A 20,491-nucleotide genomic window follows, 5' to 3' on the forward strand; every position below is an offset into this window, starting at 1 on the left:
CAAATGGTATTTCTAATTCCAACTTTTGAAGGAATTGCCATACTGCTTTCCACAATGGTTGTACCATTTTACAATCCCACCAGCAGTGTATGAGAGTCCCAATCTCTCCATAACCTTGCCAGCATTTGTTATTTTCTGTCTTGTTGAACTTTGCTACTAGTGCTGGAGCAAGATGGTATCTCATTTTTGTTTTGATTAGAAATTTTCATAATGTAAGATTTTTGTTTCTAAAGTTGATATTGCTCACACTGGAGTCCTCAGATATGCTTTTATTACTGTTAGGTACTGTCAAGTCGATTCTCACTCATAGTGACCCTATGCACAACAGAAGGAAACATTGCCCAGTCCTTGCCATCCTTAAAATCATTGCTATGTTTGAGTCCACTGGTGCAGCCACTGTGTCAATCCATCTCATTGAGGGTCTTCCTCTTTTTCACTCACCGTCTCCTTTACCAAACATGATGTCCTTCTCTAGGGACTGGTAGCTCCTGAAAACATGTCCAAAGTACATGAGGTAGTCTCACCATTCTCACCTCTAAGGAGCATTCTGACTGCACTTCTTCCTAATAGGTTTGTTTTTTCTTACAGAAGTCCATGGCAGGTTTGTTTTTTCTTACAGAAGTCCATGGCATATTCAATATTCTTTGCCAACACCGTATTTCAAAGGCATCAGTTCTTGTTCATTGTCCAGCTTTCACGTGCATATGAGGCAATTGAAAGTACCATGGCATGTGTTAGGCACACCTGAGTCCTGAAACTGATATCTTTGTTCACTTTAAACACTTTAAAGAGGTCTTTTGCAGCAGATTTGCCCAGGGTAATAAATTGTTTGATTTGTTGACTGCTGTTCATGGAAGAACATTGATTGTAAATCCAAGTAAGATGAAATTCCTGTCAACTTCAATCTTTTCTCCATTTATCCTGATGTTGCTTGTTGGTCCAGTTGTGAGGTTTTTTGTTTTCTTTATGTTGAGATGTAATACATATTGAAGGCTGTAGTCTTTGATGTTCATCACTAAGTACGTCAAATCATCTTCATTTTCAGCAAGCAAGATTGTGTCATCTGCATATCGCAGGTTGTTAATGAGTCTTCCTCCAACCTTCTTCACATAGTCCAGCTTCTTGGGTTATTTGCTGAGCATACAGGTTGAATAAGTATGGTGAAAAGATACAACCCTGTCACACACTTTTCCTGATTTTACACCATGCAGTATCCCTTTGTTCTGTTTGAACAACTGTCTCTTGGTTTATGTACAGGTTTCACATGAGCACAATTAAGTATTCTGGAATTCTCATTTTTTACAATGTTATCCATAATTTGTTATGATTCACACAGTTGAATGCCTTTGCATAGTCAATAAAACACAGGTAAACATCTTTCTGATATTCTCTGTTTTCAGACAAAGTTCATCTGATATCAGCAATGATGTCTCATTCTATATCCTCTTCTAAATCCGGCTTGAATTTCTGGCAGTTTCCTGATGATGTAATACTACAACCATTTTTTGAATTATCTTCAGAATAATTGACTTGCATGTGATATTAATGACATTGTTTGATAATTTCCCCATTCCATTGGATCACCTTTCTTTGCAAACAGGCATGTATATGGATCTCTTCCAGTCAGTTGGTAAGGTAGCTATCTTCCAAATTTCTTGGCATAGATGAGTAAGCACTTCCAGGGTTGCATCCATTTGTTGAAACATTTCAGTTGGTGTTGTGTCAATTCCAAGAGCCTTGTTTTTTGCCAATGCCTTCAATGCAACTTAGTCTGCTTTCTTTAGTTCCATTGGTTCTTGATCATATGCTTCCTCCTAAAATGGCTGAACATCAACCAATTCTTTTAAGTACAGTGACTCCGTGTATTCCTTCCAGCTTCTTTTGATGCTTCCTGTGTCATTCAATTTTTTGCCCATAGAATCTTTCAGTATTGCAACTGGAGCCTTGAATTTTTTCTTCTGGTCTTTCAGCTTGAGAAATGCTGAGCATGTTCTTCCCTTTTGGTTTTCTAACTCCAAGTCTTTGCACATTTCATTGCTTCATTATATTATATTTATTTATTATTATTTCTAATAAATAAATTATTATTTAATTATATTTCAGATATATTCTTATATATGAAAATAATTCTTATTTTCTCCCATTGACACAGGTCCCTACATTACTCAAGTTTGAAAATTAATGTTCCTGGGCTTCCCTCTTTGTAGATGGGACTGTGATCATCAGGGAGCCCTGTTCTTCTATCCTTCCATATTCCCATCTTCTCCCCATGCACCCCACCCCATCAACATTTCCAGTCTTTTTTCACCCATAACCCATGAGGAAACAGTCCCTGGGAGAGACCTCTGTGTGGGTAAGGGGCTGAAATAGATCCCTTTTCTTCACTCTTTCTCCTAACATTTTAGACCCCTCCCCTGACATTCCTAAGAGTACTGAGGGGTCATCTCTCCTTCTCAGACAATTAAAGGAACCTCTGAGCCTCAAACTCTGAAGGGTATGAAGCGAATAAACTGGAGTTGGGGTGAGATGGGCTTTGATTTAAGGTCAGGTACTATACTGACTCACCCGAACTCAAGTTTATTCCCTTCATACCCCCTCAGAGTATAACAAGCTCTGGTAGCATAGTGCCTAATGCATTTGACTGCTAACCAGAAGGTTGGTGGTTCAGACCCACCAGCCACTGCATGGAAGGAAGACAGGGTAACCTACTTACATAAAGATTTACTGCCTCAGAAATGCAATGGAGGTCTCTGTGAGTCGGAATCCACTCGATGGCAGTGGGTTTGGTTTGGTAATATACATCACTGAGAGCTCATCACCACTGAGGTCATCATCAAGACCCACCAGGGCCTGAGTGAGACCTTTACAGGCCCTAAGAACTGACGATATTATCATTTAACTCCACCACCACCACTACCCAAGGAGCTCTGGTAGCATAGTGGCTAAGGCATTTGACTGCTAACCAGAAAGCTAGTGGTTCAAACCCACCAGTCACTCCTCGGAAGGAAGGTTGAGCGATCTACTTCGACAGTGATACTGCCTCAGAAACCCAAGGAGGGGTCGCTATGAGTTGGTTCCGACTCAACGGCACATAACAACAACAACCACCACCACCCATGTGTAACATGAAATAAAACAATCCTAATCCACAAAATGAGAATAAAGAAGTTCAAAAAAGTTCTAATCTTTCTTACAATGACTGAAAAAACCCATTGCCATCGAGTTAATTCTGACTCATAGAAACCCTATAGAACAGAGTAGAACTGCCCCCATAGAGTTTCCAAGGCTTAAATCTTTACAGAAGCAGACTGCCACAATTTTTTCCTGCAGAGCAGCTGGTTTGAGCCATTTGGTTAGCACCTGAGTGTATAACCACTGTGCCACCAGGGCCTTTTTTTATGATGACTACTCTGATGTGTTTTTGAAATCTGTATGTATGTGAAGTATTTTGGAAATCCAGCATTCCCCCCTCAACCCTTTCTTATAGTCACCCTCAGGCCGTGCTGGGAAACCTCACTGTTGGAAGGACCATTCGGCAGGGACAGGAAGAGAGGATAGGAAGGAGTCTAACTGGAGGGGGGAGAAAAGGAAGAAGGAGATGAAGTCTCCACCCCTTCCCATTGACCCAGAAAGCCAAAGTCTCCCTTCCACTCTTGCTTCCATCCTGGCCTCTGTCTGTTCCCCACAGCCTCTTGAAGATGGAGTAGCTGGAATATCTGACGTTTGGGGTACTCTTACTTCCCCTCTTGGTTGTCACCCATCAATATCCTGTAGGCCTTGGGGTAGATCTCTGTCTCTTTCTCCCTTTTTTCGGGGGGGGGGTAGTGGGTGGTGATAAAACATTTGTCATCTTAACTGTTTTAAAGTATTTGATTGAGTAACATTAATTACATTCATTGTGTTGTGCAGTCATCAACACTATCCACTTTCAATAGTTTTTCATGGTTCCAAATAGAAACTCAGTACTGCTTGAGCACTAACTCCTCTGCCCCCTCCTCCCAGCTCTTGGTAACCACTAATCAACTTCTGTCTCTATGTATTTGCCTATTCTAGATATTTTATATAAGAAGGTCATACAATTTTAATCCTTTTGTGTCAGACTTATTTCACTCAGCATAATGTTTTCAAGGTTCATTCGTGTTGTAGCATGGATTAGAAGAAGTTCATTTCTCTTTATGGTTGAGTAATATTCCATTGTATGCAGTATATGTACCACATTTTGTTTATTCATTCATCTGTTGGTGGACACTTGAGTTGTTTCCATCTTGTGGCTATTGAGAACAGTGCTGCTATAAACATTCTTGTACAAGTACCTGTTTGCATCCCTGCTTTCAAGTCTTTGGGGAATATACTTAGGAGTGGAATTGCTGGGTGAAGCAGACCTCTTTTTTGTAGCTCTTCTCATTCTGGACCCTACCCTCTTCTCTCTCCCTTCTAGTCCAGCCCAGAGGCTGCCCACTGGAGAGAAGCCTGAACCTCTGGTTTCCCAAGCCAGTTCTCAATAAAAGCAGAGAAAAGAAGGGAAGGCCTTCACCTCAACCCAGGGCAGAAGAGAGCTTGGGCTGGGAGATTCATTAAAGCTTTTTAATAAGCAATTAACTGGAGGGATGAGCCCTTTGGGCCTGGAACTCCCCTCCTCCCAGCAGGGAGTCTGGCAGAGGAAGGCTGAGTGGGTGGGTGGAGAGGCACAGTCTGCTTGGGGCCTCTTCCCTTCTCCACTAAATACAAATGAACTAAATACAAATACAGAACTCTGAGGGAGCAGAGGCGAAGGCTGGGACCTGGGCTTCCCCATAGGCCCAGGGCTCTACCAGCTTTCTGCCAAGGCTGCAGATGGGCTTGAGGAGGCAAGGATGTGATACAGCCGTCTAAGTTGCCAGCTTTTGAGGTCTGAGAGAGGTCACCTTCCAGTGAGGCCCTGAGTTCAAAGTAGAGAATATGTGGACCCCAAGGAAGAACATCTCTTCCTATCTGTACCTAGACCTGCTGGGCTTCCTGTTCCATCTGAAGCCAATTCAGATGAATCCTGTTTCACCTGACCCAATTCAGGCCATCTTCCCCACTATCCTCAAGGGATCCATCTTCTTCCCTATCCCTAGGGGTTTGGCTACAGGTCTATACAAGCACAGAACTGTGGAGGTCATAAAGGGGTAACCCTGGAGTCTGCCCTATAGTTCCAAGGTGGAAAGAAGGCATGACAACTTCACTTACTGCTCAGCCCACCTGTACAATGAGCCACAAGTCAGATCCAGGCCATAGGGAGACTCAGGGCAGGTGAACTGTCTGACTTGAGGGTTAGCAGGCTGACCAATCTGTCTGGACCATTCCCTGGCTCCTCCCTATAATCTAGAGCAGAGAGTGGGTCTGTGTATTGCACAACTCCAGGGGGAGCCACTTACAGGGAATGCAACATGGCTCTAGTGAAGAAACTGGCTTCTCAGCCTGTAACAGCACTTTCTCGTGCTTGTGTTCTCCCTGTCCCTTCAGGCTCTTGAGCAACAACAAGATCACAGGGCTCCGGAATGGATCCTTCTTGGGACTCTCTCTGCTGGAGAAGTTGTAAGTGCTTGGGCAAGGTGGGGCAGGTGGGGTGGAGGTAGGGAGATGGTGTGATGGGCAAGAGGTCATGGGAGGATGAGGAACACTGGTTGCCAAGGGATTGGACACACCCAGAACCTGCTGGTTATATGGAATCCAGTCAGACCTACTGGGACCCTGTCTAGGACTTGACCCCCAACTAGAGGGCAGAGAGGAGCTGATCTGGGAGAGAGAGACCTACCTCTTCACGAGCTAGAGCAGAAAGAAGTAGGGAAACCTTGCTGGGGAACACTCCAACTGAGCAGGGAATTTAGACAGGGATTGGTTCAGGTCTCTAGCCCAGTGCTTTTCCCACCTCTCCACAGCCCTCCTGTAAACATACTCTTGAGAGTGGCTCTGGAGCTCATTCCCAGGGATGGGGCTAAGGGAAGCTCATTAACTCTCTTTAATGAGCAATTAACTGGCCTGAAGCCGCCTCCTCTTTACAGATGGAAGCCAGCATAAAAGGGAGATGTGTAAGTCTGAGGGGGGCTTACCATGAAAGAGGCCTCTTCCTCTTTCCCTAAAAACAAATCAACAAACAAAACCCCAAGGGCGCAGAACTCTGGCCAGAGGGTGGGGAAAGGAATCAAATCCAAGACTTCCCCCCACCAAGTCTCAGCAGCATTATCCTTCAGGCTGCCCCACAGGCCTCAGGACAGGCTGGCATTGGATTTAGGAATGCTAGCATGTGGCCGGGGAGCTCTGGTAGCATAGTGGCTAAAGCACTTGACTGCTAACCAGAAGGCTGGCAGTTCAAACCCACCAGCCACTCCTCGGAAGGAAGGTTGGGCAATCCTACTTCTGTAGTGATACTGCCTCGGAAACCCAAGAAGGGGTGAGTCAGGCCTACTCGACAGCACATAACAACAACAACAACAGCATGTGGTCAGCCTTCAAGCGTCTCCTCTTGGGGGTGGGAACCCCTGAGATCTAGTTGAGGCCAATGTGTGGAAAGAGTGAGTGAAGAGGAACTAGTGGTGGTAAATTCTTGGGAAATGAAGGAAACACAGAAGCTCCAGCCTCTCAACCACCCTCAAGAGTATCACGTTCACAGGAGGGCTTATGGAGAGGTGGGACAAGCACTAGGCTAGAGATCTCTGTAAATTCCCTGCTCAGTTGGGCTGTTCCAGGAACCACACTGTGCAGTAGCGTTGAGTCCTTGTTTCCTCCACAAAAGTATCCTGGGCCTCCTGTCTCTCCAGAGACTCATTCGTACTTTCTTCCCCATCCCCAACTGCCCCTCTCACCTCTACTCACTTCCTGCTAAGCATTTCTAGTTCTTCCAACAGAACCCTTACCCCCACCCCCACCCCTGCCTTCTAGTACCATTTTGCCCAAAAGGTAGTTCAGTGCAATGATGATACAAAAGAATAAGATGTGAATCTTGCTATCAAGGAGCTGGAGATTTGGGTCCAGTGGGGACTAGATAGATAGTCCTGAAATAACCACAGATGATGCCAAATATAGATTTGAACCAAGTAGATTGGGAAGTTCAAAGGCTGGAGTGTTCAAGAGTAATCAAGATGCAATATGTGCATGCAATGGTGTTTACATCTTTAGCCATCTTAACAATCTCATGAGGTGACCTCTGTTACACCCATCTAACAGTGGAAGGAAAATCTTCTCACCCAAAACCTCTGAGGCTATGATTGAAGCTTGATGGCCTAACTGGGTCAGTTATGTAGGTGGACAGGGACATCTGGGATAAGGGAGTGGGGAGGACTGGAAAGGAGCCAAACCCTCACATAGAGCAGAAAGGCAGAGCAGGTCTGTCTGATCTGGGGCATACTGGGCTGGGAGAGGGCTGGGACATTGATGTTGGTGGATGCGCATGGCTCTGTGACCAGGTTTCTCTAACCATCTGCTCTGAAGCTCAAAAGACAGGGCGGTCCTGAACAAGGAGAATGACTGCCACCAGACTGCTATTTACAAGTCCCTTGGACACCAAGTAATAGGGAGGGTTTTGTGTTGTTTTTTGTGTGTATGTGTGTAATGAAAATATTCACAATTCAAGAATTTCTACACATATAAATTTAGTGACATTGATTATATTCTTTAAGTTATACAACCATTCTCGTTTTTTCCAAATTATTCTACTACAATTAACATAAAGAAATAAGGAGGTTCTTTATCCTCCTGCAAGCAGTTAAGCATTCGATCCCAGCACTCAGCCCAGCTTGGTCTTAGAGGCTGAGTCTCAGGAAACTGGACACTTCGTCCAGGGATCTTTTGGAGGAAAACAAACTGCAATTGCCTCTCCTGCCCTTCAAGGGCCAGTCATTGCCCACAGTTCCTCTTCCTTCTTAAAACCATGAACACTGCTCTGAGCCTCTGGGGGCCTCACCAACATCTTTCTGTCTTCACCCTCATGCTTCCATCAGTAAAAGACCCACTGGTTCTGCCTTCTTCTTCAATCTCACAAGGGTAAATTTTCTGACAAAGATGAAAAAATGGCTTTTCCTTCCCACTCTTGCAAACATTCTGAATTGGCTCCTCTCCCCCGGCACCCATAACCTCTGGTCACAGCACAGCAGGTGCATTCAAAGCATGAGAAGTAATCAGAGAAACCAGAATCAAACAAACCCACTGCCATCAAGTTGATTCTGACTCATAGCGACCCTATAAGACAGACTAGAACTGTCCATAGCATTTCCAAGGCTGTAATCTTTATGGAAGCAGACTGCCATATTGTTCTTCCAGGGAGTGGCTGGTGGATTTGAACTACTGACCTTTCAGTTCTCAGCTGAGTGCTTTAACAACTGTGCCACCAGGGCTCCTAACCAGAGAAATCTGGGAGAATAATCAGAGAGTATAGGAAGATAGGAGTCTCTGGGTGGTACAAATAGCTAATGAACCTGGCTGCTAACCGAAAGGTTAATGATTCAAGTCCACCCAAGGTGCCTTGGAAGAAAGCCTGGAAAACTACTCCTAAAAGATCAGCCATTGAAACCCTATGAATTTAGACATGGTATAACCAGAATGGAATGAATGAGAATAATCAATATTATGAAAAATGTCATCAATTATCACTGAATAATTTGTGTAGAAATTGTTAAATGAGAACCTAATTTCCTGTATAAACTTTAACCTTAAACACAATAAAATTATTATTTAAAAAAAAAACCTATACAACACAGTTCTGCTCTGACACACATGGAGTAGCCATGAGTCGGAATTGATACAATGCAGCTGGTTTAATGGGAAGCAGCATCTGACTAAATGTTGAGTCACTGAGGTAGGAGGAGCACTGGGTGTGAGAAAGAGCACTGGAGTGAGAAACAATATCCTGAGTTTGAGCCCCTGCTCTGTTTCGAATTGTTTTATCATTCGTTCTATAAATATTAATTGAGCCCCCACTAATGTACAAGCTCCGTTCCAGGCACTGGGTATGCAGGAGTGACCTACCCTCCTTGAACTTACCCTCTCCTGATGGGACTCAGAAAATAGCAAATAAATATATAATATGTGAGGAGATAAAAAAAAAAAAAGAAAGAAAGAACTCACTGCCTGCCGTTGAGTTGATCTGACTCATAGCGACCCTTCCTTGGGTTTCTGAGGCAGTATCTCTACAGAAGTAGATTACCCAATCTTCCTTCTAAGTAGTGGCTGGTGGGTTTGAACTGTCAGCCTTCTGGTTAGCACTGAAGTGCCTTAGGCACTATGCCACCAGAGCTGCTTGTGAGTAGACAGTAAGGGCTATGAAGAAAAATAAAGTAGGCTAAGGGAGGGAGATGGAGCTCTGGTGGCATGGGGCCTAAGGCATTTGACTGCAAACAAGAAGGTTGGCAGTTCAAACCCACCAACCGCTCCTCAGAAGGAAGATGGGGCAATCTACTTCCATAAAAATTTACCGCCTTGGAAACCCAAAGGGGGTGGCTGTGATTTGGAATCCACTCAATGGCAGTGAGTTTGAGTTAAGGGGGATAGAAAGTGATGGGGTTTGAGTGAGGTCAAAGAAGGCCTCTCTGATAGAGTAACTGACTGTGTTAGTTTCCTAGGGCTGGGGTAACAAAGTACCAAAAATTGAGTAGCTTAAAACAACAAAAATGTAGGGTCTCTTAGGGTTCTGGAGGCTAGAAGACTGAATTTATGGTATTAGCAAGACCGTGCTCTCTCTCTTTGTCACCTCTAGGGGAAGATCCTTCCTTGTCTCTTCCAGCTTCTAATAGCCCCAGGCGTTCCTTGGTTTGTGGCAGTAACTTCAATCTCTGCTTCTGTCATCACATGGCTATGGCTGTCTTCTTCTGCATCTGTCTGTCTCCTCAAAGTCACATTGGATTAGGACCCACCTGTTACATTATGATCTCATGTTAACTAATTACATCTGCAATGACCCTACTTCCAAACAAGGTCAAATTCACAAGGCACCAAGGGTCAGAACTTCAACATATCTTTTTTGGGGACACAATTCAATTCATGGCAATGAATAAGCCAGAGACCTAAATGAAGGAAGAGAGAAGGTCAGGTGGCTCCCAGAGGGTAGAAAGAAAGCAAATATAAAGGCCCTTGGGTCCAGAGCATGCCTGGCATCTGAGGAACAGAAGAGGGGCAGTCAGGGAGTGGGGGTGTGGAGAAGTAAGATGAGGTCAGAACAATGTAAAAAGAGGGAGGTGAATCGGATGATTTGTAAGATACCTTCAGATTTAAAATTCTGTGATCCTTAGATAAGTGATACTCATAAGTGCTTCATGGAAAGGAAAATATCAAAGAACCAGAATGGGGGGGGGGGGGACAGGCTTTACAGAGGAGAGAAGACCTGCTGGGTAGAGGGGTGGGCTGTGTTCAGCAGAAACCAGCTTCCCAGGGATGGTGCCTGTGCAGGGAGGGACTAGAGGAACCCAAGGTCTCCACCTGGCTCATCACCACTATCCCAGGGGTGGGGAGAGGGCTTTTAAATAATATAACTCCTGGGGGTTCTAATTCATCAGACTGGATGGGGCCTGGGAATTTTTTTTACAAGGTATACAGGCACTTCTCATGCTCATCTGGGGTTGGGAACCAGTGGACCAGATGACCCCGAGACTGTGGGCCTATTCATCACAAATAAGATGTCGTGGCCTGGCATGTAGTTGGTGCTCAGGAAACACTGATTTCTCTGTCTTGTCAGGCTCAGATGTCTAGATTTGGGCAGCTGAGGCAGTGGCAACTTAACATGCCACAGTCTATAAGCCTCAAGCCCCATGGGAGTGTTGGGGCCTAGTCTAATAAGTGTAATAGTAGGTCTGCAGGGCTCCAGGAGAAAAGATGCATTGCTACCTTGTGCTGAGAGCCCCACTGGCCTTTCAGAATGGGAAGAGTGCAAATCTGTGTATGGAGGGTCACCTTACTGGCCAAGAGTGGGAAGTGGGCCTGTATGGTCCCCATTTTGCAATGCAGGGTCCTGAGGTAGGAGCTCTGGAGGGCAGGCTGGTGGGCATGCACATCTGCAAAGGCCTGGTGTGGGAGAAGGGGAGGGGATTCCAAGTGGACCCTAAGTGGGAAAGTGAGATGAGCTCATGGGAAGATTCATACTCCAGAGAGGCTGGGGGTGGGGACAGGGGAACATGTTTTGCAGGGCTCCATCAGCCAGGCAAGTGGGCTAGAAAACCTGAAATAGGTCCCAGCAGAGGCAGTTCATGGCCAGCCCAAGAAGTGCACAATAGGGCCCAGATGTTGTGAAGCTGCGTCCCTGAGCCCTCCTCTCTGTATCCGGCCACCTTCAACACGGCATAGCCTGCTAGCTGGCCAGAGGAAGGACTTCCTTCAGGGGAAGGGGTGTGATGAAAGAACTCAGACTCTGGAGTGAAAAGAGGCCTGGCATTGTATCCTGTCTTTTCAATTGACTTTCTGGGTGCCTCACCAAGCCTCAGGTTTCTCATCCGGAAAATGGGGGTGATGGCTCTGGCCAGGTTGTTATGGGGATAAATGCAACCCTCTACACAGAGTGCTGGAGACAGCACAGGCTTTTAGTAAATGGAAGTAGTTCCTTGCCTCTCTGAAGAGTTCCAAAGTCCAAGATGTTAACCTGGATGCCCTTCATTTGCATAGATTTTGCCTGTAAGCAGGTAGTTTTTTAGTTGAAATATAAATGCTGAAAATGCTCCTGAGGGCTCATTCCTCTGTCCCTGCACCCCTGCTCACATCTCTGTCCAGATTCTCCACCACACACATACAGTGGGGAGCCACCAGAAGACTTTTGCAAGGCTCCAAGGACCACTCCCCCCTCAGACTGGGGCTGAGCTGGCCACAGGGCAGGCAGCCATTAGCAGAGGCCAAGGGTGCCTAACTCAGAGTGCATGGGAGTGTGTGGATCTGCGTGGACACACGGTCTCAGAGGCCTGTGGGACAGACAGAGGCAAAGGCCTGGGGAGGGGAGCCTGGTCAGCCCCAGGATGATTTGTCATTGCCTAATGAGATTAATGAGCCCCGGGGGCTGGTATGCAGCGGGTACCGGGCACTCATTAGAAGCAGATGCTCTTGGGAATGATGACAAGTGGGGGTTTGGGGGTGGAGTGCAGCTCTTGAGCCAGGTGGTTTCCATTAATCTGTGGGTGGAGCTAAGGGTAAGGCTGCTGGGCTCTGTCCCTGCCTCCAGTCCTATCTCCTCCAACACTCAGGAGGAATGTGGCAAAGAAGCCTACACCAGCTCTTGCTCTTGTACAGCTGAGGGCTCAGGAGGGGAGGCTGATATAGGCACAGCCCTGTTGTTTGCTGTTGTAGCCCCAGTGCCTGGCACAGTGTAAGTGCTCAATAAATACCTATTGGGTGATATCAGAGACAAGAGGGCACACAGGGTGGGAAAGGAGGCTTGGGTTTCCTCCGGGCCACAAGAACCTCTCCTTCTCCCCCAAGAGTATCTCTATACCTGCAGTGGTGTTCTGACCCAGTTCTCAGCCAGCCCCCACTTTGTGATGAACCCTGGAAGTCCTGTAAGGCCCATGGAAAGTTGCTCTGTGGCCTCAGAACCTATAATTTGGTGTTCAAACCCACAAGCAGGGAGGTCTGTGGGGTCCAGAGGGAGCCAACTTTGTGTCGCCCCACCCTGTCAGCACATAGTACACACTCACACACATACAAATTCTATCACTTACACACATGCAAATTCTGTCTCACACACACACATAAAACACATACAGATTCTTTCACACACCCACAGATGTATATACTGCCTTACACATACACACATTGACTTTTTTAAAACAGCTTTTTAGAGATATAATTACATACCATAAAATTCACCAGTTTAAAGTGTACAATTCAATGGCTTTTAGTATATTTCCCGAGTTGTGCAACCATCATCGTAATCTAATTTTAGAACTTTTCTTTTTTATCATCCCAAAAAGAAAGCTTGAATCATTAGCAGTCACTCCCCATTCTTCCCCAGTAACTCTGCCCCACTCCCCAGCCCTAAGCAACCACTAATCCACTTTCTGTGTCTATGGATTTGCCTATTCTGGGCATTTCATATAAATAGTATCATGCAATATGTAGTTTTCTGTAATTGATTTCTTTCACTTAGCATGTTTTTGAGGTTCATCCATGTTGTAGCATATTTTAGCACTCTATTTTTTTATAGCCAAATAATATATAATTGTACAATTGTATTAATATAGGGAGCTCTGGTGGCATAGTGCCTAAGGCATTTGACTGCTAACCAGAAGGCTGGCAGTTCAAACCCAGCAGCCACTCCTTGGAAGGAAGACTGGGCAATCTACGTCTGTAGTGATACTGCCTTGGAGACCCAAGGAGGGGTCATTATGATTTGGATCCAACTCGATGGCAGTGAGTTTGGTATTTTTGGTTCTGGCATTAATGTAATACATTTTGTTTATCCATTCATCAGCTGATGGACATTTGAGTTGTTTCTCCTTTTTAGCTATTATAAATAATGTTGCTAGGAACATTCCTGTACAGGGTCTTCTGTGAGTGTAAATTTATTTCTTTTAGATATATACCTAGGAGTGGAATTGCTGGGTCATATGGTAACTCTAACTGTTAAATTGTTTTCAAAAGTGGCTGCACCATTGCTAAAGAGGCAGGAAGGCCGCATCATCTGACCTCCTCTAACCCCACAAGAGGAAGACAGAATCTCCATCAACAGCCCAAGGCCTATTCCTGTGAGACCAGACATGCCACCTCCCTCCAGCCCTTTCACCAACCCTGACACCAACTGTTCCTCCCACAGAACCCATCACTTCTCTGCTAGGTTCGATAATTTGCTGCAGCGGGCACACAGAACTCACAAATTATGGGGTTTATTAGGGAAGCACCAGGCTACAATTCAAGTTCAGGAACTATGCTCAGTCTCTCTCAGCCTGCCATCTCTCAACCAACAGTCTCTCTCCCAGCAATGCGTGTCTCTTGGTGTCATTCTCAGCAGTGCCTGTTTCTCAGTGTCTCTTTCTCAGCAGCGCGTGTCTCTCAGGAGTGTGTTTCTCTCAGCAACACGTCCTTCTCAGCCAGCAGTCAGAGAGACTTGAAAGACTTCTTCTGCCTCTAGGAGGCCTCCTTTTGAGCCTGGCAGAGTGGCCAAACTAGCCAATCATAACATCAGAATTCTAAGCATCTGAGAGACAGCAAACTTCCCAGAACATTGCTTTGTACCACTCCCAACAGAAATACCTCAGGTGGATAACATTTACAATTAGGAGCTCCTTAGTTGCTCACGACAAATTCCACCACTGAGTTTACAAAGACTTATGGCTAGAAAAGCCATACCAGGTAATTTACTACACCGCAACCATTTTACATTCTCACTAGTTATGTATAAGGGTCCTTGCATCATTGTCAACAGTTGTTATTGTCTGTCCTCTTTATTATCTCACTGTGGTTTTGATTTCCATTTTCCAAGTGATATTGAACATCTTTCATGTGCTTATTAGCCACTGCTATGTCTTCTTTGAAGAAACGTCTATCCAAATGCATTGTCCAGTTTTTAACTGAGTTATTTATCTTTTTATTACTGAGTTGTGAGAGTTCTTCCTATATTCTGGATAGAAGTCCCTTGTCAGATGTATGGTTTGCACATATTTTCTCCCATTCTGTGGGCTGTCTTTTCACTTTCATGGTGGTGTCCTTTGAAGCACAAATGTTTTAAATTTTGGCAAGTGCAATTTATTTATCTTCTCATTTGTTGCTAATGTTCACATACTCACGCTTACATACTCAACTTCTTTTGTTTCTGTTCTCCCAAGAAGGTCATCACAGTAACAAAGCAAGAGATTTGCTCCCAGAATCTCCCACCTACCTGTGGATTTCTGGCTTAAGGGGTCTTTTCCCTCTATATTGGCAAGAAAACAGGGACAGGCTATGTCTGGAACCAAAGAAGCCCAGTCTGGTTGGTTGTGGAGAGGCTCCACCGACATACTGCACTTTTCCCAGGTTGCAAGAACAGGGCTATGTAGAAGCAGATAGAGACCCTGGAGAGTCCACATTCATAAAAATATCTGCATGTCCTTGGACAAATTCCTTTAGCACACTTGACCTCACCTAGGAAATGGAAGGATCAGATTAGACAATCCAGAGCACAACTCCTTAACCTAGGGTCCATGAACCTTCTGAAATTGTATGCAAAATGTTGGGTATAATGCATTATTCTGGGATGAGCATCCATAGCCTTAATTAGATTTTCAAAAGGATGTGCTAAGTGGGAACAGTCAGAACAAGGCCAGAGGCCTGCAGAACAGACTGTCAATTGCTCCTATGCAAGTTCAAGTTGAAGCTGAAGAAAATTAAACAAGTCCATGAGAGCCAAAGTAAGACCTTGAGTTTATCTCACCTAAATTTAGAGACAATCTCAAGAATAGATTTGATGGATTGAACACTAATGACCAAAGACCAGGAAAATTGTGGGATGACTTCAAGGACATCATACATGAAGAAAGCAAAAAGTCATTAAAAAGACAGCAATGAAACAAAAGGCCAAAATGGATATCAGAAGAGACTCTGATTGGATGGGAAAGGCAATATGCCAACAGTGAGTTACCTGCACAATAACAATAAGGGAAAGGAAGAAACAAAGAGGTGCACCATGTATAGATAACAAAGGTAAACACTTTTGCATACAATACTGAAATATTAGCAATAAAAACATTAAGCTACATAGGATACATGTTGTTGTTGTTATGTGCCGTCGAGTCAGACCCGACTCATAGCGACCCCTCCTTGGGTTTCCGAGGCAGAATCACTACAGAAGTAGATTGCCACATCTTCCTTCCGAGGAGTGGCTGGTGGGTTTGAACCGCCAGCCTTCTGGTTAGCAGTCAAGTACATAGGATACATAGGTAGGCTAAATGATCAATTATGGCTAGGAAAAAGGGAATATACCCATGACCATATGTAAGTTTGACAGAGGATATGTCTACGTACGTATTTATATGTGCTATAAGAATGTTCATACATATAATAGAGTTAACAGTAGGCATAGTTATAACTTCTTAGCCACAGCAAAACACCTTAAGGGAGTGAGTCACTGGGCCCATAGGCTGAGGACCATGGGCACAGGGGACATCAAGCTCAGTTGGTATAAAATACTGCACAAAAATATTGTTCCACATCCTACTTTGATGAGTAGCAACTAGGGTCTTAACAGTTTGTGAGTGGCCATTTAAGATGCAACAACTGGTCTCTCCTTGTCCAGAGTAAAGAGGAGTGAAGAAAATCAAAGACACATGGAAACAATTAGTCCAAAGGACTAACAGGACCATGCAAACCTCAGCCTACATGACCCTGAGACCAGAAGAACTAGATGGTGCCCAGCTACCTCTCAGAAAAGGGATCAAAATTGGAGATCCTAGATATAGGAGGAGAAAAGTGTGGAACAAAATTCAAAATTATGAAAAAAGGCCAGGCTTCCTAGTCTGATAGAGATTGGTAAAATCCCCAAGACTATGGCCCCTAGTCACCCTTCAGGCCTGAAATTGAACTCCTGTTCCTTCCAGCCAAATAATACACAGGCCAACAAGGTGAACAATTATACCAGGTAAGGTATACCCCTTAGAACAATCAACCATGGGAGATAGGAAGGGCAGATTTTGCACAGGGAGATAGCTCAGAGTGCAGAAATACATAGGAAAGAAGGACACAGGGAAAAGGTAATCACATGGAGGAAGTGGGAACAGAGCTGTTATATTACAGGCATTGCAATCAACGTCATGAAACAAAATGTATATGAACTGTTGAATGGAAAACAAATTTGCCCTGTAAATTTTCACACAAATCACAATAAAAACAAAATAAAATGTAAAACCAAAAAGAAGAAGAAGAAGAAGAGACTCTGAAACTTGCTCTTGAGTTAGAGTAGCTAAAGGGAACAGGAGAAATGATGATGTAAAAGAGCTGAACAGAAGATTTCAAAGGGTGGCTCAAGAAGACAAAGTAAAAGTATTATAATGAAACATACAAGGACCTTAGGTGAGTAAACCAAAAGAGAAGAACACACTTGACATTTCTCAAGCTGAAAGAACTAAAAATTCAAACCTCAAGTTTCAATGTTGAAGGAATCTATGGGCAAAATATTGAATGATGCAGGAAACATCAAAAGAAGATGAAAGGAATACACAATTGCTGTACCAAAAAGAATTGGTTGATATTCAAGCATTTCAGAAGTTAATAGATGATTAAGAACCAGTGGTACTGAACAAAGAAGTCCAAGCTGCACTGGAGGAATTGGTGAAAAACAAAGCTCCAGAAATTGACACAATACCAATTAAAATGTTTCAACAAACAGATGCAATGTTGGAAGTGCTCGCTTATCTGTGCCAAGAAATTTGGGAGACAATTACCTGGCCAACTGACTAAAGAGATCCATATTTGTGCCCATTCCAAAGAAAGGTGATCCAACAGAATGCAGAATGATGGAACGATACCATTAATATCACACACAAACACAATTTTGCTGAAGAGAATTACTACCAGAAATTCAAGCTGGATTCTGAAGAGGGATATCATTGCTGATGTCAGGTGGATCTTGGTGAAAAGTACAGAATACCAGAAAGATGTTTACCTGTGTTTTATTGACTATGCAAAGGCATTTGACTGTGTGGATCATGACAAATTGTGGATATTTTGAAGAATGGGAATTCCAGAACACTTAATTGTGCTCATATGGAACCTGTACATCAACCAAGAGGCAATCATTCAAACAGAACAAGGGGACTATGTGGTGTAAAATCAGAAAAAGTATGCATCAGGGTTGTACCCTTTCACCAAACTTATTCCGTGTGTATGCTGTGCAAATAATCCAAGTAACTGGGCTCTGTGGCTCTGTGAAGAAGAATGCAGCATCAAGTTTAGAGGAAGACTCATTAACAACCTGTAATATGCAGATGACAAAACCTTCATTGCTATAAGTGAAGAGGACTTGCAACGCTTACTGATGAAGATCAAAGACAGTCTTCAGTAAGGATTACACCTCAACATAAAAAAAAAAAAAACACTTATTGAGTCAGATTCGACTCATAGTGACCCCTCCTTGGGTTTCCAAGGTGGTATCTCTGAGGAAATAGATTGCCCAATTTTCCTTCTGAGGAGTAGCTGGTGAGTTTGAACCATCAGCCTTCTGGTTAGCAGTCAAATGCCGTAGGCACTATGCCACCTCAACATAAAGAGAACAAAATCCTCATACTTGGATCAATAAATGGAGAGAATATTGAAGTTGTCGAGAATTTCATTTTACTTGGGTTCACAATCAATGCCCATGGAAACAGCAGGCAAGAAACCAAAACAATGTATTGTATTGGGCAGATCTGCTGCAAAAGACCTTTAAAAAATGTTAAAAGCAAAGATGTCACCTTGAGGACTAAGGTGTGCCTGACCCAAGCATGGTATTTTTAATTGCCTCACATGCTTGCAAAAACTAGACAATAGTAAGGAAGACTGAAAAAGAATTGATGCATTTGAGTTATGGTGTTGGCCAAGAATACTGAATATACTATGGACTGCTAGAAGAACAAATAAATCTGTCTTGAAAGAAGTATCCTTCTTAGAAGTGAGGATGGTGAGACTTCATCCTACATAATTTGGACATGTTATCAGAAGAGACCAATCCCTGGCAAAGAACATCATATTTGGTAAAGAGGTCAGCAAAAAAGAGAAAGACCCTCAATGAGATGAATTGACACAGTGGATGCAACAGTGAGATCAAATATAGCAACGAGTGTGAGGATGGGATATGATTGGGCAATGTTTTGTTCTGTACGTAGGGTTGCTATGAGTCAGAGCTGACTTGATGGCACCTAACAAGAGAAAGGTTCAGAACTAACTGTCTGTCAGAGCCTTCCAAATTGAACAATATCCGAATTCTAGGGCATCATTTCTTTCTGTCCCAAAGGATGGTACAGCTAAAGAACTGCCTTCCTTACCAAGAGGGGCCAGGAAGCATCAGTTGCCTGAGGTCCAGACACATTGGGGCTGTCAGCCTGGGGAGCAGCCCTTTCAGGAGAAGTCAGCTGCTTCAGGACCTGACCCAGGTCTGACTGATTCCAAGCAAGCAGACCAGCTTGTGAGGGCAGGGCAATGCATAGGGGCTGCCTTGGTCACCTCCAAAGCCACTCTGGGTGTGAGGCAGGACAGAAAAAAGTGCCAACACTTGATGGAAGCTCCCCTCTCAGAGAGGCCCCAGCATGGCTCTGGGCTGCAGGAAATGGAGGGCAGGAAGAGGGGCTGGGGCCTGAGCAGCCGCCTTGCTCCCATCTGCAAAGCATCAGTGGGGCAGGCAGGGTGGGGGTTTGTGAAGGGGGACGGGGAGGAAATGAGAATAAACACAAGTGAGCAGAGAGGGAAGGGGCGGGGGGCTGTGGCCTCAGCCCCTTGGCAGCCCATGAAGGGAAGTGACACAATGAGGAATGTGTTTCCCTCTGCCCGTCCCCCACATGGGGGTGGGAGGCAGAACCCTGAGAATGGCCAGACCCCAACAGGGGCCAGAGGGCGCATGCTAGAACAGCACGGGGGAGGGGTAGCCAGGGCCGATGTCTGGGCAGCCAAGGGGGAGGTGATGGGCAGGAAGAGTGACCCTGGCAGTCAGGGCTCATGTTTCATGTCCTATTTGCACTTTACATGTAATGAATATGCTTCTGGGGTCTGTATACTTAGACACACATTCCCTGCATGTGTCCAGCACTGGGGGCACCTCCCAGCACACCCAGGCATGACGCTATCCCTCTTCCAGGAAGTTAGCCCTTCCTGGTGGCTTGCCCTTCCTGCTCAAGGGGATTGATTCAGAGATAGGGAGGCCAAGTCCTTGGCATGAGAGGGAGCTGAGGTGTGAAGACCCCTAGCCATGGGCAGGACTGAGCAGGGTGTTTTCTCAATTTCTCCGGGTGTTTATGTCCCCTGACTGGGACTGTGTGCAAACAGTCCTCCTGGTGGGACAGCACCTCCCCATCCTGGACACCCACTTCCTCTCCCCACAGCAGGGAGCCAACTTGCTCTGTTAACCCTCTCCTGTCTGTAATCCACAGATGTCCCTGAGGATTTGCCAGGCAGATCTGAACGCCTCCTCCCTTACTCTGGGCTAGCGGACTAGGGAGGACAGAACTTTGGTCCCAGATATCACTATCAGTTTCTCCTCTTACTGTCACAGTCCCCAGGCCCTTTTGATATGTTGGTTATTCCAAGAATCCCCTACCTGATGCTTCATAATCTCCTGGGTGTTTGAGTGGGGTAGGGAGGACATGGGAAAGTGAGCAAAGTGGCTGCAGCTTCCATCTTCAGTCCCGGGGAGACTGGGGTAAGCAGGGAAGCTTCCTGGTAAGTTGTTTTGGTTTGGCCCAGGAAGGATCCAGGTTGCCCTTGAGTAGTTGTGCAAGTGACCTCTGGTCCAGCACAGAGGATGAAGGTGTGGATGAAGGCCACTGGGCCAGCACTTGGGTCTTAGTGGTCCTTCCTGCCTCAATGTATAGAGGGGGTGGCTGCAGGCTTAAGTGTTGGACTA

General features: G+C 44.9%; 1 protein-coding gene across 1 annotated transcript in view; it reads left to right on the plus strand.

Moving 5' to 3' along the window:
* ADGRA2 (adhesion G protein-coupled receptor A2) overlaps positions 1-20,491 on the plus strand; it is a 50,710-nt gene that overhangs the window by 15,108 nt on the left and 15,111 nt on the right. Inside the window, exon 2 of the mRNA XM_007934971.2 lies at positions 5,488-5,559. Within this exon, the coding sequence (XP_007933162.1) occupies positions 5,488-5,559 (72 nt within the window). The remainder of the gene's footprint in view (positions 1-5,487; positions 5,560-20,491) is intronic.

The sequence above is a fragment of the Orycteropus afer genome, unplaced genomic scaffold, assembly GCF_000298275.1.
Source record: "Orycteropus afer afer isolate SDZICR_OR568_19922 unplaced genomic scaffold, OryAfe1.0 scaffold00024, whole genome shotgun sequence".
Classification (NCBI taxonomy): Eukaryota; Metazoa; Chordata; class Mammalia; order Tubulidentata; family Orycteropodidae; genus Orycteropus; species Orycteropus afer.